Here is a 27,859-nt window from a genome sequence, read left to right on the forward strand (position 1 = left end):
TAAAATTATTTATAACAATTACTTGCTCTAATTGTTTTAATAGTAGTGGGGCTTGAGTTGGCACAGAAATATGATCTGTTTGTAAGAACAGATTAATGATATAGATGGTGTTTTGTGGCCATCAGTACATTCTGTGAATAGAATAGTGGCTGCCCACATGGATCTGGACTGAGGTCTAATTCAAATGAGAACCAAAACACCAGAGAAATGCTACAGAATAATTAGACTATGATCAGGTTTATCTGTGCCAGTGGAAGCTACATCTGGAATACTTCAAGATGCAACTTTGAAATGCAGTAGTTACTTTGCAGTAATTTGGTGTGTAGGCTTCTCAAGTGCACAAAGATTTAGCATATCCCATTCTTCATAATTCAAGGTTAGGCAACTAATGTTGGTATCTAAACAGCACAAGGAATAGTTACATTCTCAGAACCCACCGATTAGCAGAAAGGTGCCTGTTTCAGCCCATTTGTGTTATCTCTGCACCTTCCTGTCTGAATCCTCCGGGTGTTGGCCTACAAAATCAAGCCTCCCCCTCCTTATCTTCTTATGACCCAAGGATTCTTGAATTTTCAGTCTCACCATGCCAGAGCATCCCTTTTCAATATTCTTAGCCCTTGTCAAGGGGAATGCAAACTATGGATCATGAATAATTTTTGGTTTTTTGGTTGGCTTTTTTCTGTTTCCATCTTGGTGGTGTTGGCTGGACAGTCTGAGGGTCACTAGGTACATGCCATGTGTCTAAGGCTGTGGCCTTAGAGTCAGTCAAATCCAGACTGGCCTTTGATTTTGATTGCTCAGTTTACTCAATCTGGCAGCACCTTCCCTGTCAGATGGTGACAGAGTTTTTATAGTTTGATGAAAATTTGGGAACGTGTGAATTTTGTCATGGCTTAGTATCTTGAGCTTGGGTAACTATTTTTCAGTTGTCTGCACAGGTGGCATGTATTGTAGATATTTTGTCCTAGCATCTTACAGACGTATTTTTTGCTATGACTGTCCAGTTCTTTGAAGACTGAAATGGGAAGATGCGTGTCAGAAATTTTTTACTGAGGAATAATTTGGTAATTCTAAGTGTATTTTTCAGGACAACATAATAAAATAACTTTTACATTCAAGATAACTTACTTAGTGTAGCATAATTTTATTTTTTTTTCTGAGCATAAAAGTGATACTTTCCACCAAAAGTGATACTTTCCACATAATAAAATAACTTTTACATTCAAGATAACTCACCTAGTGTAGCATAATTTTTTTTTTTTTTCTGAGCATAAAAGTGATATTTTCCACCAAAAGGGAAAAAGAAAGAAAAAGCTGCAGTCAGTAAATTTTCACTAAAACTGTCTGCTCACACAGAAGCCCTCCAGAAGTGTATGGATTCTTGAATACTTGTGATTTTTTAGTATTGAGGTAACTTCTGTGCATCCAATCTCCTCTTAAAACTGGCTAATTTGTTTTTTGAATGATATCACATTACTCTGTGGCGGAACAGAATTGCTTCTTTGGTGTCAGGAGACATTTGATGGATTATGTTAATATGTCAGGAATACCATGTGTTCCTCTTGGTTCTGCTATAGTAACTTCCTGCTTGAAACAGATAAATAAACCAAAAAACATGCCTTAAATTCATCCAACTGTGCTAGATCTCTCCCTTCTTGAATTGTTTACATAGTGAAAGGAAATAAAGCCTATATTTCCAGGTGGTAAAAAGTACCCTACATATTTGATAACTGGATAACAATGTGAAGAAAGAACACAACATGCTCTTCTGATCTTCTACTGTCTTGCATGTACAAACTAAAGGGCAATATTTTTTTTCCACAGAGAAAACAAAAAGAAAAATGATAACACAAATCTTGATGGATGATGATTATTCTTTGTATTAGATACCAACAAAAAGAAAAAACTAAGTCATTAGGAGTTCAGTGGCTTTAAAGAAATATTGATATGAAAACTGGAATCTCCACTACAAACTTATGGCTCAGGGAGAGTACCCTAGGCAAGAGTTTCTGTTAGTTTCTCAATACAATGCAATGAATTGATTCATATTTTCAGAAAATATGAAGTAAAAGGCAGGATAACAGCAGGATATTTTTTTTTTGGCCAGCTTTATCACCATAAGACTCACAGAGGGACAAGAACTTACTGGCTGACTGAGATGGACATGAGACCACAATTGCCAGAGATGCATTAACCATGTGTCTCTGCAGCAATTAATGCTGCTTCTGTCCTCATTTCAAACAGTTGCCACTGTAGGATAGAACAGAAAATATGTGAAGGGAAATGCTATTAATGGACAGTGAGTTCCCCAGTTGAGGTGAGTTGCACCTACTGCTATACATTCTTAAGAATAACTACTCAGCACTGAAAGTGACTTTGAAATTCCTTAATACTGACATATTTTAGAAACCGGTCAGGCCTTTTTATAGGGCTGCTAAAGAAAAAAAAGATTTTCACATGTTTGTGGAAGAGGTACTTGAAAGGATGAACTACTGTGTTTTTACACTGACATTATCACGTGTAGGCTGTGTAAAACCTCACACAGGGGAAGAGTTGGTGAAGAGTGGTTTTGGGGATATGATAGTCTCAAAAAAAGGTTACTTGCATAATAGTATTATTTAAATTTAATATTGAATATTATCAGAGGAAGAGTCATATACATTCACTGTCACTGCTATGGCAATCCTCAAAGGATCTGTTACAAAGTTGGTGGACAGAAACATAATAGTAACACTGAAGTTATAGTTAGTCCAAATAAAGTAATACTATTAGTGCAGGAAGGTTTCTGGAATGTAGAGATAGGGGGGGGGGTTATCATTTTTTAAGGATTTTCTTTTCATTGGGCATGGAGAGGGAAAGAAAATTAAAGTGTTTGCTGTTGAATCAAAGTCCTTGCTAAAGAATAATTTTATTAACTAGAACTGGTTTTCTAAAGTGAAAAAATATAAAAGAAATTGTGTAGATAAGCATGCATACAGCTGTGGCTCTGGGTAAGAAACCCATGTGTCTCAGTATAATACTATGCAACAAATTTCTGCTCATCACCTCCTCTTACCCTTACCATTATGCAAACATAATGATATCCCCATAGAAGTGTGGTATCAAATCCTACTATAAGATGATTTCAAAAATCCCACTTGCCTATGGTATTATGTTTTTCTGAAGATATGTAGGAGCTTCTTTTTATTACAATTGAAGCCCAGTAAACTTGAGAACCTGGGGAGCAAAAACCAGAGGTTTTTTCCATGTCCTTTTGGATATTAAGGTAATTTATCTGCTGGCAGCTGCTGGGACTGACTGGCCAGTGATTTAATCCAGTAATCTTTTATCCCTGTATTTGTCTTGCTTTGGTTAATTTTCATCTAGTCCTTGCTTTTCAAGATCTTCATATTACTCTTTACAGTTGAAATAAATGCCTTTTTGCTATTCAAGGGTAAAAACCTTTTTCATGGATATTTGTGGGATTTTTAGCATCTCTGGTTCCACTGGTGCTGGTCAGTAGTGATTTTTTTACGTATGCAGAGCTGATCTGATTCAAAGCTCTAAGAACTTATTTGTGATTTATTTATATAGTCCAGTAGGCTTTGGATCAGAACTTATGACTGTGGCGTTTATGAGATGCATTATTCTTGTGGATAGGCTGGTAGTGACAGAAGCTATTTTCCTGGGTTATAGCAACATAATAATGCACGTTTGGTAACAGGGTAAGTGCCCCTGTGGTGTACAACCACAAGACTTTCCATGGAACTAAACAGGCTGCTCATTAATATTTAATAGTCCAGGAGGGAGGGAGGAAAGAGGGAAGAAAGAAAAAGAAAATCAAGAAAGAGGGAAGGGGATGAATGGATTGGGGAAGGAGGGAGGTCAAAACAGAACAGGAGAGAAAAGGAGACCATATTGATTTTCTCAGTGAAAGCCAAAATTGTTGGATGTGTTGATCTGTTGAGAATGTGAGAAAGAAGAAATTACATTCTCTCTTTTAAAATTCCTTGTTGTATTTTGTTTCCATGTTGAGTGCCTGATTGTGCCACCCAAGATAATTGCCAGAATAGAATGGAGTCTACATTGTAGTAATGAGGAGTGAAAAGCAAAGACTGTCATAATACAATTCATTAGATGTTGGTCTGTACTTATAAAAATAAGGTTTCTTACTGTTGAAGGGTTTCATTGTGCTCATCTCCTGGGACTACATCAACTGTCACTTATCAGACAGATGCTAAATGCTGTGCTTGAAGCAGATTATTGCTTCCTCATTCTTTCCTCCAGCTGATGGTCCTTTAAAGTGCATTTTTGTGGTTTGTTCAACATTACTGCAAGCTTTGAGTCTACACAATTTTTGTCATACGTAGCAATTGCCTTACTAATAGAACGGTACTAGCATGACCTGGGGCAAGGGAAATACCTCCATAAGTTTCATTTATGCCCACGTTCACCAACAGAAAGATGATATATGTCCATTTGTTCTCTGTGCAATAGTTGTAAGTCTGGAAGTCAGCCTGACTTCCAGGAAGCATGGCTGAGCTGTGATGGGACTGTTAAAGTGTCAGGAAGCTGTTGCTTTTAATCTGCAAATCAGGGTGGCTTTAGAGGGCAAAGCCTGTCTTCATTCCATTTTATTTTTCCTTACTTGCTAGCAGTATGCCAAATAGCTCAAAAAACAGGGGAACTTTCCCTGTGGAAGGCCAAATAGACCATTGCCATCACCATGACAAAAAGCTGACAGCTAATTTTGTGATATACAGCATGTAAAAAATTCAAATGTAGGGTATATAAAATAAAGCCATAGGCCCTGTTCCTTAGCACTGGACAAAAGGCATTACCTATTACTTACCCTAAAATGGATTTCAGTTCTGTTTTCAGCTCTGGTTATTTATGATCTTGCAGTGATCTTTCTCAGTCAACAGTGTCATATTCAGTTTAATGAGTTAATTTACCCCAATTACTAAGGGTAAAGAAACTAATTATTACAACCTGATCTCCTCAGAGCAAGATTTAGAAGCATTCAGGGCTTCCAATTAGGGCCTCACAAATTGGGGAAAATGAAATAAAAGCAGGAGGAAGAATGTGTTTCTTTTTTACTAGACATTTTCCCATTTGGCATTGTACCAAATTCCTTCCTTAATACTTACTTGAAAAATAGATCTTAGATCTTAACACTGCATTAATTATAAAAAATTACTTGGCAAGTTTTCATTATATATTGCTACATGATTCTTTAGCAGCACTTACGTGCAAATTCAGGAGCAATAGGATGACAATAGTGGAGCAGAGGTATCTAAAAAGTTGTCTGAGTTTCTCCCATAATCTTTCTCCTAGTGTAAACAGCTATGCCATTGACTGCACTGTACATGGAGCATCAGTGATAATCTGTATTCCTCTGGCACAGCAGTGTTTTATTATATATTTTCTAACTAGCCTGCAATAGCCAGATTTCTCTGGGAGTGAAAGGAGAAGAGAAACAGCAAAGAGTTGCTATATTGAAAGAAGGCTGCCCATTGGCATTTAATCCTCCTATGCTTTTTCCTCAGTAATTCACTCAGTCTGACTACAAATCATTATCAGACTGACTCCTAGGAAGAGAAACTACCAGACAGCAACTGTATATTAACTGATTACAGTTTTCCATTTTATCTCAACATCTGTAGTTTACTTGACCTGATGTTTTGGCTTTTCCTTTCTGTTGGGCTAAACTGAAAAATCGAAACATTTTTCTCACTCAGTTGCTTTTTTTTGGTTATTTTATTGAGCACAGTCTGAGTGATGTAGATGTGAAGGAAACAAACTTTGTTTTAAAATAAATAATAAAGATTAAAGAAAGATTCCATCATCTGGAGATAACATTGTTATAGTTGTTATCACTGTTAATAATTTTCCTGACTCATATTCTAGAGTTAGATTTTAATAAGGGGTTAATTGTCCAGCACATTCTCCATGTTCAGCTGAAGATAGGCTACTGCTCTGCCATCTTTTAGGCACTTTTGTGGACACATAAGAGAATACACAGAACACAGAATGGGTATGCTAATACTTGGATACAAGAATGAAAAATAAGGCACTAAACAAACCAACAGATTAGATGTCATGACATACTTGAATACAAAGCAACTAGAATTTTTTGTTGATTCTCTTTATTTGAAATATTACACCCTACAAAAGGAGAACATACCGAATTCATTTCTGTCGTTGTATGCGTGCCAAAAAAAAATACATGGGATAAATATATTTGGCTCATGCTCATTTAAAAGTAAGTTACTTTATTGGTGTTGAATTTTGAGGATTTAAATGCTGTTGAAGTTTTCTTTGAAGTGGCCATCCAGTTACCTTGTGGGCTGACTGTCCTATACACAGCCAGTATAATTTCATTTTTGAACACTTGACCCCGTCGTTGGCAAGCAATCCAGTCTTGGAAAACACACAAGAAATTAAATCACTGAGACAGGCATAGTAATTGGCTAAACTGAAACCTGGAAGACAAAACTTCTCTATAAACTTTTGGCTGTTAAAGTCTGGACTTTTTCAGTCTGAAGAATTTTTATAAACCTTATGGGACTGATCATCAGCCAACAGTCTGTAAGACTAATGGGGGATTTTTGAGGGGAAAACCACAAAATCTAAAAATCCTTACAATGTAGGTCAAGATGAAGCAAAAATGTTGTCTTCTACTCACTAATATGTAAAACTTACACCTTACATTTTTTGATGACCAAAATGTTTCCCCAGAATGCAGTATGTTCTGTCATGGCCTTTGTTATATGAGCTATGGTAACATGCATATTAGTATTGGCATCACTTCTTTCTTTGGAACAATAGTGCACTCATCCAGAATGTGAATTGAAATCTTTCTTCTGCATTAGAGAAGGTGCTGTGCAACTTTTGGTAATAAACTAGATGCTGTAGCTATTAATGGTATGAAGCATCCTGAGATTTGTGGGTTTTCATCTCCTGTGTTCATCCAATTTGGATGCACTATCTAAATAGTGAAGCAAACTGAAGACCAAAAGAAAGAATAGCTCTACAGTCTGGTTTTCAGAGAAGTATTGATTTGGCTTCTAAATTTAAACTTTGTCCCAGTGTGAGTACCCTCATCTTTCCATGGCCTTAATTCTCATTTCTCATATCTTAGATAAAATGCATTTGCTCTGAAAAAAAACCTTGACATCTCTTAACACTTCAAAGTGGTAAGTCAATAACATTTTTGATAAGGCAAATCCATTATTAACAGTCCACACAGAGGGGATATCCTTCATCTCCTATATGTGTCTGATCTATATTTATGAAAGTCATGATATCACTATGAAAGCAAAAGCTGATGAAAAATGGAGAGGAAATTAAGTAGAGGCAAAGAATCCATGTATCTTTTCTGCTGTCTTTCATCCATCACATAAAACCCTAGCATGCACATCAGTTTAAATCATGAAATAATAAATGAATGCAAATAAGAATGCAAACTCCATGACATCAAAACAACAGTTACTAAAGGGAAGTGCTAGGAAGTAGAATTTTTCAAATAAAACTCCTCATTTGTGCAATTTTCTGACATCGTTATTAATCCCATAAAGCCTAAAGTATGATTTTTAAGATCATATTTCTCCAGAAACTGTGTCCATATTCAGTACACAAAAGAAATGCAGACTATTTATTTCACATATTCAGAATCCCATTTATTGGATTTGAAGGTTACATTTAAGTTCTTTATCTGTATTTTCCATCGATTTATGGAGCAGTGTGTGAGGATACTGAGGAACCTCTCTCCTGGCAAGCTGCTGGGAGGACCACTCAGTTTCCACACAGTATCACAACCCTGCTCACTCTTTCCTGCTTGCATTTGGTACCAATACACAGAATTGCCTGACAGATTACAGTCTTTCAAGTATTTTTGCAAAAGACAGAAGCAGAGTTACACCTTGTGGACCAGATCTTCTAAAGAGAGCAGTGAATGGAAGTGGAGGATGAAAAGTGAATTGGATGCTTGCTGCAGGGGTGGGAACATTGGAGATAAGGATGAGAAGCAGAGTTAGCTATGAACATTTCCTAGAAAGGAAGGGTAGGAAAATGTCTTTGGGCATTCTTCCCTCAGCAAGAATGGTAAAGGTTATGGTGTAGACAGTCTTTTATTTTGTTTTAATCTGCTGCGTTCAGGCTCATTTTTTATTCATTTTGAATTGTAAGTTGCTTCTTCAGAACTGGCAGTTTTCTTTGTGCACTCTTCAAGTTCTATCGTGCACATTTTTATTCTCCTCTGATTTCCAAAGAATAGTTTGGGGGAATTAATTTTTGAATCTTAAAAAAATCTCATTTTTCAAAATGGCTGGCAATGCTTCGATTTGTTTTCCATCATATCACGTACAGTAAAGCAATCTGCTCTTGCATAAAAACATTTAGTTCTTCAGCTTTTACTTTGGTTTTCTGCAAGCCATGTAAATTTCAGCAGTTTCACCATCTGCTGCCTACCTTGGCTACATTTAACTTAATGCTTTAGTTAAGATTGGAAGTGGACTTCTGAAGTAAACCTCCTGTCTGATCCCTATTTGCTAAGCTTTGATTCACAAGATAGAGCTGTCTTACAGTGTGTGGCTTGACTTCATCTCAGCTGGACCTCAACAGGAAACGTGCTGCAGGAATGTACCTCATGCACTTCAGCAGCCACTAGGCATTCAGTCCATGGGACAAGGCAGAGCTAGGCTGAGGTGAAAACCTTCTGAATGACATGTGGTATAGTCACCTGGTCCTCAACCTCAGCTGTTTCATTCAGTAAATCCACTTGTATTGGTCTGCACAACTTGCTTTACAGACACAACCATTATCTGCTCCAACATTTGTAGGATTTATGCATAAACATGTATTTTGCTGCTCAAATATAATTTGAATCATCCTGACTGCACTCCAGTTCCTTCTGGAATTCCACATGTTCCTGCCCCGGAGTGGAGCTTGCCATTTATTTCCTGTACATTTCATTCCATAGCTTTTAATCAATGCTACAACTTTATAGTTGTTACACAAGTGTGATTTTCCTCTTGATGTGCAAAATATACACAGATTTTGTTCATTGAGATTAATAAAACTTTTACCTTAGAACTTCCACACTGCCTGTGTGTTTTTCAGTGCTGAGATCACTTCTATGTCTGCACTTGTAAGCAATGATGGTGTCCTTTGTTTGTGTAGCTTTTTCAGCTACATCACCTACTGGACCACAAAGAAGAAAACTTATAAAAAGTTCAGTAATTCATATTTACCACCAGGAGAATTGATTTGGAGCACTTAGTTAATTTGTCATAGATGAAATTCTTATCTCTTGTCCTCTGCAACCATGAAATACTTTTCATTTATCCTTGGTTGATTTCAAGCTAGCATTCATACTGATAGGACAGATATTTTTCTTTTTGTTTACCAGAAAGTAGCTGAAACAGTATTTGAATCTATTTCATACAGAATATATATAGATCATCTTGGTGACTGTATGGCAATCTGCAATTACACAAAAATCACTGTTCTAGAGCTTTTCTTGCAGCATAAAGATTTATAGATGCTGGAAGATTTAAGTAAGGTGTAAATTACAAAGTTTTTAATGAAAGGATAGTTGTTTTATTGTAACCACTTACTTGACTTAATTGCCTTTTTTTCTACACAGAAAAAAAGTAAAACATTATCAAATCTTTCTAACAACTTATCCCATAAGATTGAAGGCTTTCTGAGGCACAGGAATAATGTTCTTCATCTCACCAAGCCTTCTATTTTCCATTTCTTTCTGGCAATACTTACAAAAAGCTTCATATCCAGAGTGAAAAAACAAACTTCCAGCATCACCATGCTGCCTACCCCTACCATCCTACTTAACTCCACGTGCCCTGCCTCAGGTCATTGTGGTGAATTACAGTGTTGACACAACACAGTCTTCTGGGAAGAGCTAAGATTACTATTGTTAACATTAGCTTCATGCTAGGGATTTGTTATATTAAACACTGAGGCACAGATAACAACTATCAAGTGGAAGAATTTACATAACCACAGAATATGAAACTTTGAAAGTTGGAAGGAGATTATATAGTTTCTCTAATTTTAATGTCTGGTTTTGTTGAATGTGACAGTAGAAAGTAGGAAATTTGAAGGGAAAATGCAAAAATAGGATAATGACACTCATCAAAAGAAGCATGGGAGGTAGTATCCAAAAGTACACTGGTGGGAGAGAGAAAAGGATGGTATTTTCATTCAGTTCTTATGTCCAGTGGTGGAAAGAGCAGAATAAGAGGAATGAGTGTTGGGAAGATTTGTGATGATGTTATGAAGGAGACACCACAGATGAGCAGAGGGAGAGGGTATGGCAGTGGATGGAGAAAGGAGATTTCTTCTGCTTTGGACCAAAAGCAGGAACCTGGGAACATCTTGGGCTGTGGCAAAAGAAAGACAGAAAATAAACAGAGCATGGAGTGGGGAGTGCAGCCTAACTCCAAAGCACATCCATGGGCAGCCAGCCCAGCCCAAACTGGCAGAGACTTTTAAAGAGCCAGGGAGGACTCTGAAGGGTTTGCTGCAGCTTGGAAGATCACCAAGTTGGCTGAAAGCAGTCCTGGAAGCAAGAGCCTGTCTGCATGGATGCACAGGGCAAGCCGAGAATCGTCTGACCATGTTTTGAGGCTTTTATGCTTAAAAAGTTAATTAATATTATATTTAAATAAAATTTGCAATTTTTGTTTTTAAAAGACATCACTATTTGAATTGTCTAACAAATAGAAGATCTGAGCAGATTAATCTCCAAGTGCTGGTTAACTTGGACTCAGGATTTCTTAAGGGAAGCTTTTGAGAAAGAAGGTGAAATACTAGGAAGTCTTTTTTTAAGAAAAGCACATTAGGAATCAGGATGTTGTATTATTTTCCCAGGTGATAAAGTTTAACTCACAGCTAATGTCCAGGACAGGCATGACTTGAGGGGGAGCTGGAAGCTTACCCCATGTGCCATTCTCAAGGGAATAATAACTGCTTGCTTGGCACAGGGTTCTAATCCCCACCTGCAGGGTATTCAGATTCATAATCCTATGACTTAAACTCATTTTGGTGTGCTTGGCTGTTGTGCCTAACAGTTTCTTCTGATGCTGTTTACAAGAAGTAAATGGGTTTATTTGCTATCTGACCTGTAGTCCTGATATGGCAAGGTGATACTTGACTTGATACATATTGAATGATTCAGTTTAGATTTGTTTCTAGTTTAGATTTGTTTCTTGCCAGCTCTCCAGGTGAGCATCTTGTATTACTGCCTATTGTCATGGTTACAGGACTGGCTGCATCTCTTCTCCCCTCTCTGATTTTTCAGAGTGCAATACGAGGGATGTCCTTGCCTGGGGTACAGTATAACAGAACTTCCCTTAACAGACTGGGATGCAGCACAATGGGCTTTAAATGAGCTCTGGCTCATTTCAACACATCTAGTAGAATTCAAATGTGTGCATTGGATGCACTAATATTAGCTCTTAACTACTAGTAAGTGGGAAGATAACTAAAGCAATTATATTTTCTCAGGTCTTTGCAGTCAAGTATTGGTTTTAATTAGCCATTGGTTTTAATTTTAATTAAGTGTTACCAGAATTTCTGGTCAGGATATAATATCTATATGTATGCAAACACATAAACATACACAAAATATTGTATTATTTATATCGCTATATTTCATAAACAAAAGATTCTCAGAGCAGCTGCTAGCCCCTTACACCGATCTGTAGAGTACTTCAGCATTTCTTGTGGAAAATAATCGAGTCTTTGGTGCTGTCTGTGTCCATGTAGTCTGTGCCTGAACCAGGCACAGTGAAATGCCACACAGCCCCTGTGCCCTGCTGCAGCTCAGGACCTTCTGCCTGCTCTGCTGGGCAGCTGCAAAGGGAAGTGACCAGAGTGAGTGTGCATGGCCCTCCCGTGGCAGAGCCCGGCTGTACAGCCAGACCCCCTGCCAGAGCATCACTAACCTATCCTTTTCCAGGGTGGAATTGTGTTACCTTTTTCCCTCTCTGTAAGTATTTTTGGAAAAGATCTTGTTGGTTTTATTTATTTAAAAATCTTATTATGCTGCTGACTTCATTGAGCAGGAGCATTAATGCCATTTGAGTGGTTACAGGAATTAGAGGAAAGGAGTTTGCAGTGATTCCCAAGTTTTTTTGAATGTCAGTGTCTTTTACATGAAGGCTTTTTGCTCATCTTCTTTCCTTTATTATTTTTATATATTATATGAGGGCTTTTTTGATGGTCTCTGCTTTCCCTAGAGATGTAAGAGCATGTGTCTATGATGATTAAAATGGACAAAAAAGTGGCTTAACTGTTGAAGGTGGGATGCAGTGATAGGTGTGCTAAGCATTGCTACAGATGAGGCCTAAAAGATACTGTGATCATAGGATGCAAACTGTTTTTTAACTTCCTAACATTAAAGAATCATGGATGCCAGATTAGGTTGTAAATGCATTTTCTTCAATGTTCTTGATTTCTAGGAACTTTGAACCAAAAGAACTGGGGAAAGAAATACTCGGCCTGCAATGGTGCCAAGCAGTCTCCTATTAATATAGATGAAGACCTCACCCAAGTAAATGTGAATCTGAAAAAACTTAAATTCCATGGATGGGAAAAGGAAACTTTGGAAGATACTTTCATTCGCAACACTGGCAAAACAGGTAAGAAGTCAGATTTCATGTTTAGAATAAGGTCAGAAAAGTGATACAGGCCAGACCAAGGACTCTTGATAAAACATTTTCATTTCACTTTTCCTTAGCATGTGCATTCTGAGTTTATCCATTTAATAATAAAAAAAAAATAAGCAGGTAATAGCTTCAGCAAAACATAATTTAGAAATCACTATAACATAAATGAAAAAAATACACACAGCCAGAGCCAAATTATCACATCATTACTATCACTACATCATGAGCACTTAATTGAAGCTAAACAGTAATTTAGGGTTTTTCTATGAAATAATTATAATTACTGCTACATTTCTAGAATCTGTAAGGAGTATCCAAAAATGATTTTTTAAAAGTATGAATAAATTACTAACTCCTCTGGAAGCACTTCATGAATGAGTTTTGCTTTCAAAAAAGCCAAAATGGGATTCATTTCACCTACACATAGACACCTGTAATGTAGACACTTGTGTTTGAATTACTCACTTAGACTTCTTCTTAAAGTCAAAGAAGAGAAATAGGCGCTGCTTTTACAGTCAAAATTGTCTTACCTATATTAGAAATGCATTTTAGTAGGTAGGGATTTATGCCTTCAAGTGCCTCTTTCTCCCAGCTATAGAAAAAGCTTATGGTGGCATTTACATTGTCAGGCAAATCTTTTTACAACCACTTGGCTGTATAAATCCAGGATAGCAGCAACTGAAAGCTATTTTGTAGGAAGTAGTGTTGTTTCAAGCATAGGTATGGAGGAAAGAATCTCTTAACAACTGCCTTTGACCTTTTACTAGTTCCAGTGGGGCCCCTAGACCAGCTATATTTATTTTATTTTATTTTATTTTGGTTTTTTTATTTGCATGTCATTCCTAGTTTCTGTTCTTGACCCCATCCTGTACTTCCTACATACTGCCACACGATACTTCCCTCTTGCCCTACTAGATGAGATAAACAGTGCATATATTTTTTCAAGAGGTCCTTGAGGAAACAGTCTTTGAAATCCATAGTAGTGAACTGATATCTTCCTCATCTACAGCAATTCAAGTATATGGGAACTTCTGAACTCTGCAGTTAAAATTGTCTTCAAGGTCCTGAGGAAAAGAATGCAATACAACTTTACTACATTAGTGATGTTTTAGAAAGAGGTTAAGCAATTTGCAGTCACAGGAGGTGGGAAAGCCAAATGTGGGGTTTATTCTACCCTGCTCATTCCCATCCAGAAGCCAAATGCTCATTCCCAGCTACAGTTTCTGTACAATTCTGCCCAGCTTGAAGTCCTGTCATTGCCACCTCCCATGGGAGATTGCTCCACAGCTCACAGGCAGGAGAGTCTTCCTAGAAATTGGCTAAAATATTTTTTCATGTGTTGCCTCACTTTTTGTATCTAGCTTTATGATACTAATGGGGGGGGTGGGTTGTTTTTTTCCTTTTTGTTGAAAATACAGGTGATTTCAGAAAGCTATTTATTTCAGGAATTTCTTTTCTTACTCAGATTGCTGGCTGAGCCATTTTTCTGAGCTTTTCTGAGAACAGTTCTGTGGCTACATTCAGACAACAGGAGACCAGTATAAAAGTGCACTTCACTAGATGAATTTTATGAATAGCAGCATGAAATGAAACTTCTCCATGCTAGTGGTGAATTACCTTGCTTGTTACTTTGCTTAAATAAGCAATTTCCTGTCAAATTGCTTAAGAACTACAGGGAAAGAGTGTATCATATTTACCTTTCATTGCCTAATACTGAAAAACGAGAGTCATAAGTGCCTTGGCTGGCTTTTATATTAACACTCCTTTTTTTTCTCCCCCCCCCCTCTTCCTTTGTTTAGTGGAAATCAACCTGACAAATGATTATTATGTAAGTGGAGGTGGCTTAGACACTGTATTCAAAGCAAGCAAGATCACTTTTCACTGGGGAAAATGCAACGCGTCATCAGATGGATCAGAACATAGTTTAGAAGGACAAAAATTTCCTCTTGAGGTAAAGTGTGGAATAGAATTTGATGATTTTCACTTTATGCAAAAAGTAATGCTGTTAACTAAATACCTTCTTTTATCATTTGATTAAAATCTATTTTCTAATGTAATCATTCACTTAGGTACAAATTAATAATATTTAAATTATCAATTTTAGAAGGGCAGTGGAAGGCATTATTCTAGTCTGGCGGCAGCGTGGTAGGAGCCACCATGTGGGATCAGGTTCACTCAGAGGCAGCCAGGCCAGCACACCACTGGCTGGTTTGGCAGAGTAGCTTGAAGCATCATGGGGATGGGGTGGAGGAGAGGAGCAGCTCTTGCTGAGATCAACAAGGGCACTCTGAAGACTGAACTTTGAACCCTTAACAGGGCATTGAGATCATTTTCTAGCTAAAAAGATGTAGCTGTGGCAGGGAACTCTTGTTAGTCCTCACTCTGAGCACTCCAGACTTATATGTCAGAGGAAAGCAATAGAGCCATCCTTGTTCTGTACTTCATGGAGAGCTTTCCCTGAGCAGTGCCAATTCCTATACTTCATTAGCCATTTAAAAATTTCCACTCATATTCCACCTGTCCTGCCAAGGCACTGAAGATAATATTCTCCTGCATCATCATCACATGAAAAGGTAGTCAAAGTAGGACATTCCTGCATTCATCATGGTGACCTGGCTATGGAAGACATTGCCCAATGACATCCTGAGGAAGAGAGGAAAGGGAGCAACAATTCCAGTACCCAAAACACAAGTCAAATGTGGGCACAAGATACCTGGCAATCTTTTGCTACCAGTGCTCCTCTACACTTAGTTGAAGGCAGATGCTGTAGGGACATCTTTCCTTATTATTAATGTTTTACCACTGATTTTGAGATTCATCTCACTAAGTACTCTAGGTTAGATGTCCATCATCAGTAAGTTACATTGGCTTACTGTGTTATCCAGGGAGATCATTGTTCTCCTGAAGGGTTAACACTTGCATACTTAGTGGTTTTCCAGGAGAGGTTGCTTCTAGACACCTAACAGCTGATGAATCTGATTGCGTCTTCAGGTAATGCATGTGAGAAAGATTAAACAAATCCATATATTTTTAACTGAATTTATTCATTGGACATTTTCTTCTCAGATTTGGGATATAATTACATTGATTATTTTTAAAATTTATTGTAAATATAACATTTGAATATATTCTTATTTGCAGATGCAAATCTACTGCTATGATGGAGATCAGTTTTCAAATCTCGAAGAAGCAATTAAGGGAAATGGAAAGTTAAGAGCTTTATCAATTTTGTTTGAGGTAAGCAAAATACATCTTTGTGTCATTAAGCAAGCTTTGAAACATGGCAGATGTTCAAGCTGAATTTAACTGGATCCAGAATGTGATCACCAAGTTAAAAATTTTCATTTATCTGTCCAATTTATTCCTACAGAAAAGCAAATGACCAAAATACTTTTGTTCTGCTTTAACTCACTGATAATTTTAGTGGTAAACTGCAACTTTCAGGTATTTTTCATTAAGCCTGTACTGTTACAACGATGCAATTTCTTTTTAACAGATTGGACTAGAAGATAACCTGAATTATAATCCAATCATTAATGGAGTAGATAGTGTTAGTCGCTTCGGTAAGTCTGCCTCCACATTTTATTGATTACTGATTAGACTAAATTTCACTTCCGTGTAATTATGAAACCTAAAGACATCAGAGAGCATGTATCTCTAGAGCTCAGCTATGTCTGTTTTATAAGAAACACCAAAAGACATCTGGATGGACCAGAAAGCAGAGCAGTCACCAACCATATGACATTTAGTAAGACCAAGAGCTGGATTCTGAAGCTGGGATAGCTCCTATGTAAATCTGAAATAATAAAATTATTTTTTTACTAGCAGGATTCAAATCAAATGTTGACACCGTGATGTTTTAGAATCCTCCACAGTTTTATTTTAGAGCATGTGAGCTTTGAGGTGGTGCATGAGGAGATCTGGGCTCTGTTTTAACCTCACTTTCACAAAGAAAAATGGCTTTGCAGAAGAATAAACATGGGTGACCACTGTCTTGTTCTTAGGTGATTGCTGTGACCTTAAGTAAATTGCTAACTTTGCCTCAGTTTTCCTGCATATAATGACACTTGAGTTTTATAAATCCCCTTATGACTGATAGGTAAAAACAAGGTAAAAAGGTAACAAGCTATCGGTTCATAATCTTTTTGTGCCATCTTCTATAAAACATGAAGCAGAATGAGTAACACATCAAGGCAGATATTGTCCTACAACCTTGGAAGGAGCTGTAAACTATCAGCAGCAAGATTCAAGATAAAGCCACTACATGACACTTTAACAATGAGTAGAATAACATTTTCTTGAATAAAATGCAAATGAGCTCTGAAAATTCAGGTCATGACTAAATCACGTGTTTCCTCCTGAAGAAAAGTGAATAGCACTCTATCATTCCTTGTCTACAATGTACATGATCTGTCCTTGTCAGTCATATCTATATTGTGCTTATTGGAATCCCAGTTGCTCAGTTCTCAGACTCTGCAGAGGAGCAGTCTTGTTCTTTCCAGACAAGCTCTCCATTTCTCATCATTCTTTATAGATGCTTAATTTGAGAATCTAGGCTGTCAATCACATGAAAGATCATTTTAAAATCCAAAGTTGCAAAATGTGTGGCAGGATTCTTACTATTAATGAGAAGTTTCATGTCCCAAAGCATCCATATAAAATGATTATGAGACTGGCCATTCATTTCTACTGAAGGAAGAATGTATTAACTATAGAGGTACCACATAGCAATGATGGCTTCTTTCTGAAGGTTGATTAACATGTTGAAAGGAGAAATGGAAGGATGGGCTTTGCTCCACACTGCTAAATGTTCCCCTTTCATGACACATGGATAAGGGAGTGGGGTGAGCTCTTAAACCTTAACACAGTGAAAGAGTCACTGTACCAAAGAAAATCATCAATAATTTGTAGTAAAATGTTAATGTAATTTTCTGCTCTCAAAAAATTTGTAAGGACTTCTGAAAACAGTCAAGTTAGAAACCTGTATAGAGCTCAGTAAGTAACATACCTGTAAAACCACAAATTAATGCACAGTCTGAAAATTCAATAGCTGTTCTTAAGTAAATCCTTATCAAATGGAAAGAAATTCAAAATCTATAACTTGAGATTGAAATAAGGTATATAAGGATCTACATAACTCCTGGTTGTAAAAGAAAATATAATTTTGCATGAACCAGACAATAATGATAGTTGTCACAGACAGAAAAAAAACTCTGTCTTGAGGAAGTTGGTACCATTTCTGCCAGTTTCTGTTGTTTGACCCTACTGCCATACCATCACAAACTTAACTTTCTGTGGATGGCATCCCAGCAATTGCTCGTGGAAGCTCCCAGCATGCATTTACCAGGCAAACTGCTGAGCTGAAAGATGTGATATTATTTTCACAACAAAGTTGTCCTCTCCTGGAGGAGGTCTTTGTATACTTCTCTGCTTTGTGTAAAGCTATTACAGTTTTTCACAGTATTATCACCATTTATAAGCTGCCTGATCCACACAAATTTTTCATCTGCCATCATGAGTCATGTAACTCTCAGGTCTAACATGGTGACAGTTCCCAGCAGTGATTTTCTGCAGAGGCAAAGATCCTGCAAGAAACTGAACAACTTGACCACATTCAGGGAGAGTTGAAATCCAGACCATGAGACCAAGAACAGTTGTTTAACATATTTTTATTTTGAGGATCACAAATGAGGAAAAGATTTGGCATGTTGGATCTTTGTGGGTAAGCCCTCAGATGAATAACTTCTTGTGAACCAGTGTAATGATTACTTTATTCATTATTGGAGTAATTAATTACATCTTCCCATGTAAACAAATTTGTTAATGAACAATACTTATTCAAACAAAATAGAAAAGTCTCAAAATTTATTTGTATGCTAGTGTCTCTGGAGGTCAGATTTTGAATAGCCATATAATTAGCATGTTCCTATGATGGATTCTTTTGGATATTGGGGTTTCTATTAATTTATTGCTTCTGTAGTATTTTAACTATCTGAGTCTTAATTTATGGCTTTTTCTTTTTAGGAAAACAGTCTGCCTTAGAACCATTTATTTTGCTGAACCTTTTGCCAAATGCAACAGACAAATATTACACCTACAATGGGTCCTTATCAACACCTCCCTGCTCTGAAACAGTTGAATGGATTGTGTTTAAAGATACCATCAGTATTTCTGAAGATCAGGTAATTTATTTAATGTATTAAAACAAACAAACAAACAATGTCCATAATATCTAATAAAAACAGTTGCCATATACATGGTAAAAGCTCATGGCATTCATTGGTAGCACAACAACTTTTCTTTTACTAAGTTTAAAATTTTTCATGCAGCCATTTAATGCAGCCAGTAAATTAGAAAGTGTACATATTACTTGAGTGTGTTGTCATTTCCCTTTCTCAGTTGAGGACTAGATTTTGAACCATTTCTTGCCTTAGAAAGGAGTAAGAACATGCTTCCTAACTCTGCAGGCTGTCTGGACTACTAGTCCAGATAAAGAGAAGCACAAAACACTCTTCCCATATTCCCTCATCTAAATGGTGATGACTGGGCAGTGTTCCAGTGACAGAGGAGTAGAGAGATGCAGGTCAAATACATTGCTGGTGCAGAGGAACAAAAGTTCAATGCCAACCAAGAGAGCTCAACTGAGAGACTTTATCCAACATCTTCTCCTCAGGGTTTTTGTCTGTTAGCAATATCTGGTTAATTTGTTACAACTTCTTTTTTTCCTCACCTCTTCTAGTTAGCTGTATTCTGTGAAGTCCTGACAATGCAGCAGTCTGGCTATGTTATGCTGATGGACTACCTGCAAAACAACTTTCGAGAGCAGCAGTATAAGTTTTATGGGCAAGTGTTTTCCTCTTACACTGGACAAGAAGAAATTCATGAAGCAGGTATTTACTGTGTATACATTCTTCTCTCACAGGTCAAAACAATTTTTGGTAGAAGATTCATCCTAGTATGAAGATACTAATTTTAATATGTGTAGAAGGTATCATCATGCTGTATTATTACTCATCAATCTATCACTTCAGAGAAAAAAATAGTAATCATAAAGCATGTCAGATTAAATGGAGTGGAAAATTAAATGCTTTTCTTGACCAAACATTCATTGAAGATCACGTCAGTTCAAGCTTTCTTGCACTGCCCTTTTAATGTGTTTCAGACTTAAACAAAGCTGCTTTTTCAGGGACAGCTAGAGGATTTTGTTTTGCAAACCCATTTGGTTCTTTGTTGTATAATGTGGAAGTTTTTCCAAGAGAGGCTGAAGTGAGGTCACCAAATTCATTTCACATAATATGCTGAGAAAGAGATAGATGGAGAGAATCTCAGGAGCCAGATTCTATTCTGTTTTACCGAAAGCCTCAGGGAGGTTTGGGAAGGTTATCACTAACAAAACCATACATTACAGTGGGAAACAAGAGCACTAAATTTGGAGGTTGGAGGCCAAAGATTACTCACAAGCACAGAAGAATAAGTAGTAAACATCGAAGTTTGTGAGCATTAGGTTACTACTTGGGTGGGGATACCTGTAGATTCTTAATTTCAGTTGCACTGAGCTGTGATTAATTATACATAGACAGATGACAAGCATGAGGTATAGCCATCTCCAGATTAGAAAGGGATGTGTTTTTATTTTAATTTGCCTTGATTGGGTGGGTCTTCTGTTTTCTTACTGTGAGGGTCCTGTGCATGAAACTTGTATGCAAGCTAAGGGATGTTCATCACTTAGACCTACCAGTGGGCTGGGGCCCCTGCACAGGTTCATCACATCCTTTCACCACACTGTTGCACAGGATAGCTTAACAGCCTCATTACTATAACCAACCTGTTAACCTCACCTTACCTCATGAACTCCTCAGATGTGTGTCCAGGACACAAATTTTTTGCATTGATCTAAGGCAATAAATATCTGCTCTGGCAGGGTTTCTTTGCTTAAGGACTACTTTGTTTAGGCACTTCAAATTTTGATATTTGGAGGAGTGTGAAATTGAGCTGCAGCAATCAAACAAATTATCACAATTAAATTTCTGTTTCCAAATAAGCTTACAATGGACATAGTTGTTTGGCCTAATTTAAAGAAGGATCATGCTTCCTCATATCCCTCATACTTCTCAGCCATACTTGAGAATTCAACTCAGAAACCTTTTTGAAATTGTAATGCTTTATCTCCACCAACCTCAGCTGGCTTGCAAATCCATTTATGATAGAAATCATTGGTTATTTGTACAAACCTGACACCCATCACTGTAGCTGCTGGGCCAGTTCTGTAACATCTCATCTGTTCCAGCCCTATAGTAATGCCCTGTGAGCAAGTGCAGGAACATGGTTCTTGCTAATCTTCCTAGATCTAGTAAAGATACAAAAAGCAATGCATTCTTAAAATTCAGGTCTGACAATATATATTGCTTGAGACTCATAATCCAGTCAAATATGTGTGACTTCAGACTACCAACAGGCTGAGGAACTTCCCTTTTAGTAGCATCTTTTCCCAGATTTTCAAAGTCCATATCACAGAAGTCTTGAATTAAATAAGTTGATATGTGATCTGCTCACAGTCCCAGTCTCTGGAGAGGGAAAATGGGAAAATGCAGGAGCAAAGTATCTCTGTGTCACTACGACTGGCAGGAAAGGGAAGGCAACAGCACAAGAAAGATGCCTGATGAAGAGGCATCAGAAGAAGGACAAGAGACAACAGCATGGGAAGGAATTGACAGGAAATAATAGACAGGTGACAGTCATGTAGTTTTGTTGGTCGTTGCTGAGATGAACAGGACCGAGCATCAAAAGAAGGAGAACAAAAGGGAAGATAATTTTTTTCTTGGAAAAAAAAATAAAATTGAAAGGACCATTTGGAGAAGAAAGCAGAGTGAAACTGGCAGAATAATATTGGAGGCAGCAATCTTCCACCATGAAAAGTTTTATAATATTGCTCAATTAATCTGAATACAGAGACTTCAGAACCAAATTAACTCCCAGACAAAAAAAAGAGAGAGGAAAAAGGACAATAGAGAAGAGCTTGGAACAGGGAGAAGCTTTGTACTTATACAGTGAGGACATGTTTGGAGTGCTATGCACCTTCAAAGAGAAATGGCTGAGGAATGTTTCGATTTAAAAATAAAATTTAAGAAAATAAAATGAGAATTTGTCATGTACCTTAATGCTCAGAACTGGAAGGGGAATTATCTTTGCTGGTCTAATGATTTCCTTTTGCCATCTGGTGGAAACGAGGTGGAATGACAAGCTCTAGGAATGTGCACAACTTTAGATTCTTTATTTTTTTTTTCTTAATTTACGCTTCTGTCACATCAATTAAAACAATTCAGTACAATGAATAAAATGGTGGGAAACATATAAGTGTAACAATCTCCACAGCACAGTAGATTCAAAGCCTTGCAAGCTACAGAATTCAACTGAAATACACAGGCTAATAACATCTCTACCATTATCACACACTCAAGAAAAAAAAAAAAAAAAAAAAAAAAAAGAGAGAGAGAGAGAAAAAAGAAAAACAAACCAAAATCCCCAACGTACTAGATCAGACTGGAGCTACTCAAAACTGCCCTGCGTACAGAAGTGAGTTTTAAAAAAAAATTGGGGTTTGAGTGCCCTCCTGTGTTCAAGTGGAAAACTGGAAAGCTAATGGAAAGAATTTTTTCCCTTTCAAAATGCGGTTTTGTTTATTGTTGTAGTATTATGCTGTTTGCTTTCTTTAGGTGAACTTAAGGGAATCTACCCTTATTTTCTCAAATAGGTCGATATTTTGGGGTTTTTTTCTTTTGCTAGATACTCAAATTCTGTTTTAAAGTTTCCAAGATTTGAAAAATGTCCTCTTGTTTATTCCAAATGGGAAATGATGATATAATTAGTCATACAAAAGTCAAGCTAAAAATTTTATGATAAAAATATATCCATCTAATAATTTTAGTATGTAAGATTTTATTAAATTGTTGACAGATTCAGAGGCAGAAAGCCCTTCTGAGTGTTTCAAACAAAATGCAGAACTGTGTTGTTTCAAAGATATAAGAAGAGGGATTTATAACACAAAATGTCAGAGACCCCCAGCCCTTAATCTGAGACATGACAAGAAGCCTACTTGCTGTGCTCCAGTTGGGAACCAAAAGGTAGTGACCACCACTCCATTCTTCAGTGCTGTGGCTGATGACACAGTTCCCAGGATGAGGAAAGGAGATGGTGAGAGCAAGGAAAAACAGAATGACTGAATTTTTATGGTTTGAAAAGACCTCTAAGAGCACCACATCTGTCAACCCCGCTCCCTTTTAAAAGTTAGGAGAATGGGGTCTTAGCCCAAACTCAAACCAGCCAGGAGTGATGCAGCTGCATGTTACAGTTGCTTTATTTTTTCAAGTATAACAACTTAATGTTCATTTTTCAGTGAGTTTCTGCTACATAATTTTCATTTTTGGCTATTGTGATTTTTTCCATTCAGGTTAATCTACCTTTGATCTTGTATATTATTTTTAAACCATGCACAAGTACTCAGACAACTTTAAAAAAATGGCAAAGTCTCATTAGATTTCTACCACACGTAATCAGTACATCTCTATGTGTAGGAAAGTATTGAAATGTTCAGCTTACTTGAATAAAACAAAGAGTAGTGGAGGGGGAAAGCTGGAAGACATGTAAGAGTATCTTACAACATGCAAAAAATGCAATATAAAAAAGGGATAAAGGGTACTCAGTCCTCAAATTAGCTTGCTTTTGAAAAATCTGTTGTTAAAATACTGGTTCTGTTTCTAATGTATGGCATCTCAGATATGTTAGTGGAAAACTAAAAGTGAGGAACACGAAAGATTTGAATTAATTTTCTCCGGAGGTGGCTCAAGAGTAATTTGTATCATTTAATAAATATCATGTTCTTTTTTCTTTCTTTCAGTTTGCAGCTCAGAACCTGAAAATGTACAGTCTGATCCAAAGAATTATACCAGTCTCCTTGTTACATGGGAAAGACCACGTGTTGTGTACGACACCACAATTGAGAGATTTGCTGTATTTTATCAACAGCTGGATGGAGAAGACCAGGCTAAGCATGAGTTTCTGACAGATGGGTATCAGGACTTGGTAAATTCTTCAAGTTTCATACAAAGTGGATGGTAAAACACTCACTGTTAATTATCTTAAGCGAGTAAACAGTAGCTGGGAGCTGATTCAGTTAAAAATTGCTTCTTTGGCTGCAGCTCAAATAGGTTGAACTTCACTTTTTTTTTTGCTGTAAAGCCATAATGACAATTAAAAGAAAAAAAAAAAAAAAAAAAAAAAAAAAAAAAAAGGACCTCTTGGCCAGAAGACAGAAGCTTTTGCAAATTGCTGAAACTGCTGTTCTGATTTGCCTATACAATCCCTAAATGTTTATGACCATGTCAACATCAGAGCTCCTTAGCCATAAAACCCTTACTCAATTAATAGTGATGTGTACTTCATTGTTTACTAATGTGCAAAGAATGACCTACACAAGCAACTCGTAAGATTCATTATAATTATATCACTATAAATATTAAGTTATTGATTTCAGCTTCATGGTATTTTCCTGATGTGATCTGTTCTTTTTACCCATGTTAAAGACTCAGAATAAAAGATAACGTTACCTAAAATAATTAGGTAAATTACTATTCAGCATTAACTAATGATGTAGTTTGGCGTCCTTCATTTAAAAATTCAAAAGATTTTTTTTAACTTTGACTGGAAAACATTTGTGACAATAAAATATAAAAAGCATACGTTAGAGTCCTAGAAGAGAGAAACTATGGTTCATATGAAAAATGTGTTATAAAAAATTAACATTTGCATATATTTGATACTGACTTACAAATAAATTATTAAACATGTTTTTTTCTTTTAGGGGGCTATTCTAAATAATCTGCTGCCCAATACAAGTTACGTTCTTCAGATAGTTGCTGTTTGCTCTAATGGTCTCTATGGAAAATACAGTGACCAAGTAATTGTTGATATGCCTTTAGAGGACACAGGTAAGTGGTCTTTTGAGCTTAGTGATGACTTTTAACTGAAAATCTGCATTTGGAGAAGTAGTTTGTTTGCAAACCAGATAAAATGCGTGGCTATCAAAATATGCTAAAATGAAATTTCAAAATCACTACAGTTAACCCTCAGCATGTTCTTTGCTATTGATATTTTACATGATGTAATTCTCCATTCTGTGTAAACATTATCTGTAAAAGACTGGATGTTATTTTTGTTTAATTCTAAGAATGTTTTGGAAAACACCTACCTGATTTCAAATCTCACGAGTGTATCTTTCAGCAATATGATGTGGGGAAATAAAGCCACCTTTGGTATTATTTCTCTTTGGTCAAGCATCTTCCCAAAATTAATCCATTCAGCCAAAGTATTATGAACACAAGTAATAAAAACCCAAAATATGACTCACAAGTCTATATGAATTGATTTTGAAATTTGATTTTTTTGTGATTACTTGGAGTTTGATTTTAAAGGGCTTGCAGTGATGGAATTCCCTTGCTTCTTAATGCTGCCTTGCAAAAAATCAAAAGGCCTAACAAACAAATCTTACTGACTTCACAGCCAGATTTACTTCTTCTGCCTGCTGGTAAATATGAAAAAAACTGAAACTATAGCATGAATCTTGATCTTTTCCTTAGTAATTCCTTACATCCTGTGGAATTTTTAGCACCAATTATTATTAAAGTGAGTGAGAGCTGTGTTTTTAATTAAGAACACTGTAATTAATCATAGAGAAAAATCAAAGACTTTCTGATCATGCAAGAAACCCTTTTTTATGTAAGGGCCTGGATTCTTGTTGTTTATTTATGGATTCTGTGAGTTCAGTTATCAGTTTTACCCTTCATTAAGTCTGATTAGCTACAGCAAAATCCATAGCAGTGTTGTGATGTACTTGAGAAAACAGGTCAGATTTTAGTATCAAGGGAATCACATTCTATTACAGTGAGAAAGAATATGTTTCTTGACTATCACTACAGCAGGAATTATGACCCAATAGGCTTAGAATAGTGCATTTTTGTCTGAAGGAGAGGAATGCAGGTTCAGGTATAGCACACATAAATTTGCACTGAACGTTTAATTTGTCTTTCAAACACAATGTATCAAGAAGTTTTACCTGAGTCTTATGCTAATATATACCAATTTTTTCCTATTTCTTTTCAATTTTCTAAGAAGTCTGCAACAAGGTTCTGACATTCCACTTTTCTGTTTGTCTTTAATCTAATTCTTAGATACTGGGTTTTTCACTTCCTTTCCAGAACTCAATGATTTTGTGTTTGAAGTATTTTCTCAGATGAGATTTCATCTGCACAGCCCCACATCCATTCCTAAGTGGCATGACAAATAAGCAGCATAATGTTGTTATTAGTGAACAACAGTGAGTGCAACAAATCAGGTCAGGGCAGTGCCACCATCACAGCTTTAAAAGCTCTAAAAATAGATGTTGCAAAACAAAACCAGGTGCAGGTATTATCCATGAGATAAACGTCCTGCTACCACTCTTCTATTCCTGCTGTAAGAATCAGTTTCCTACCACCCTGCTGTGTGCCATGGCTTTGGAAGAAGAGGTGCACCTGCTTGCTGAGCAAACACTGCTGGGCAACCAGCCCTGCAAGAACAGGATGGGGTGTTGGGTAGTCTGTAGATGCCCCGTGGTAGGTACAGCCATGCATGGTGGTACCTCTGGTGAAGTTGTGAAGTTCCATCATCACCACCACGATGATGGTGCCATCCCTGTGGTACCTTCTACTGAAGGCATGAAAAGCAGTGGCTTTGCATTCATTTCAACAGAAGGAAGCATGAGGGCCTTGCATTGGAAAATATATATGGGAAAACTCATTGCACCTTCCAGGATATCAGCAGAAGTGTTTGAGATTTTTATTCTCAGACAAGAGAATTTGGTGTAATAAATGTTTAGCAGTTCTGAGTGAACACACAATATCCTTATGCCTTTTTACATGGACACACTACTAATTTCATTAAAGAAAAGAGAAATTTTAATTAAATAAATCAGAAAATATGATGCAAAGCTACCTAGAAGGCATAGCAATGTAAAAATGTATCTATATAAAATATGAACAGGTTAGCTTAACTGTGAAAATACTGGTTTTGTGATTTCTGTCATTTGAACATTCAAGTATGTCTCCTTAATGTTGCATTAAAGACAGCATTTTAATGAAGAAAGTTAAATAATCTGCATATCAGGACTGGTTTAACACATTGTTTTTCTGTCAAATTTCAGACAGTTCTAAAAATCTGTAGTAGTTTTAAGTCCAACTTAGTTTTTTCCTTTAGCTTTTCAAAAGTTTCAAAGCTGAGGAAGATCATTTCAGGTCAAAGGAAGTGTTCCAATATTATTTTAAATTTAAAAATAATAATATTAAACAGAAAAATTTATAAATAAAAGAGAAATAGTGAAAGTTTTGAGTTTCAGAAAGGCTGCTTTTTGGAGATACTTTTTAACTGAAACTGGCACAAAGTTATTAAAGGTACTTTATGTTCTTTTATTTTGATGCTTTCACAGCACTACAGCTGAAAGCACTGCAAGAGGAAAATTCAGGGGAAATTAATTCCCATGAAATTAATATGGTTAATGGGGGTCTACACTGCCCTGCAGATAAGTTTTCTAGCTGCTGCCTCAACACTGGATACAATTTTAAAATATGAAAAATTTCATTCATTTCTAGTATTAATGGTTTTTTGTGCACTTTTACTAATTATTTACCTCTGAATTAACTGTTGCAAATATTACACATATTTTTATACTTAATATTTTGATATTGCAAATATTAAAAATCAGATAAATTAAAATGTAGATATGTAATGAGAAATATTTATTCAAAGCAACTTCCTGGTTACAACTGTAACATCAAACTGGTTTTGTGATCTGCTTTATAGATCTTGAGGCAAAAGATTTCTTGGAGCTCCTGCTTGTGAATTTATGAAAGAAAATTATCTTCACCATGAAGACATGAAATAAAATTGAATCACACAAAGCATAAACTAAAACTTTCATTTTCAAGTATTACTCCCAGTAATCCAGTTCAATTAAGATGAAATTCACTGTAGTCACCTCCAGATCAATTAATCTTCTTGTTAAGAGCTAAAGTGAGGTGTGAGTCATGTGAAGGCATTAGATGGGCCCTTTTCCAGGAGGAATTCTGCCCTTGGAGTGGCCACTTTTAAAGAGGGAA

General features: G+C 36.6%; 1 protein-coding gene across 7 annotated transcripts in view; it reads left to right on the forward strand.

Moving 5' to 3' along the window:
- PTPRZ1 (protein tyrosine phosphatase receptor type Z1) overlaps positions 1-27,859 on the forward strand; it is a 125,686-nt gene that overhangs the window by 56,718 nt on the left and 41,109 nt on the right. For all 7 annotated transcript variants that reach the window (XM_071733747.1, XM_071733750.1, XM_071733745.1 and 4 more), the window contains exons 3-10: positions 12,468-12,647; positions 14,474-14,625; positions 15,816-15,911; positions 16,171-16,237; positions 18,699-18,856; positions 19,414-19,564; positions 23,569-23,753; positions 24,532-24,658. In XM_071733747.1, coding sequence (XP_071589848.1) covers positions 12,468-12,647; positions 14,474-14,625; positions 15,816-15,911; positions 16,171-16,237; positions 18,699-18,856; positions 19,414-19,564; positions 23,569-23,753; positions 24,532-24,658 — 1,116 coding nt within the window. The remainder of the gene's footprint in view (positions 1-12,467; positions 12,648-14,473; positions 14,626-15,815; positions 15,912-16,170; positions 16,238-18,698; positions 18,857-19,413; positions 19,565-23,568; positions 23,754-24,531; positions 24,659-27,859) is intronic.

The sequence above is a fragment of the Heliangelus exortis genome, chromosome 1 (assembly GCF_036169615.1).
Source record: "Heliangelus exortis chromosome 1, bHelExo1.hap1, whole genome shotgun sequence".
Lineage (NCBI taxonomy): Eukaryota > Metazoa > Chordata > Aves > Apodiformes > Trochilidae > Heliangelus > Heliangelus exortis.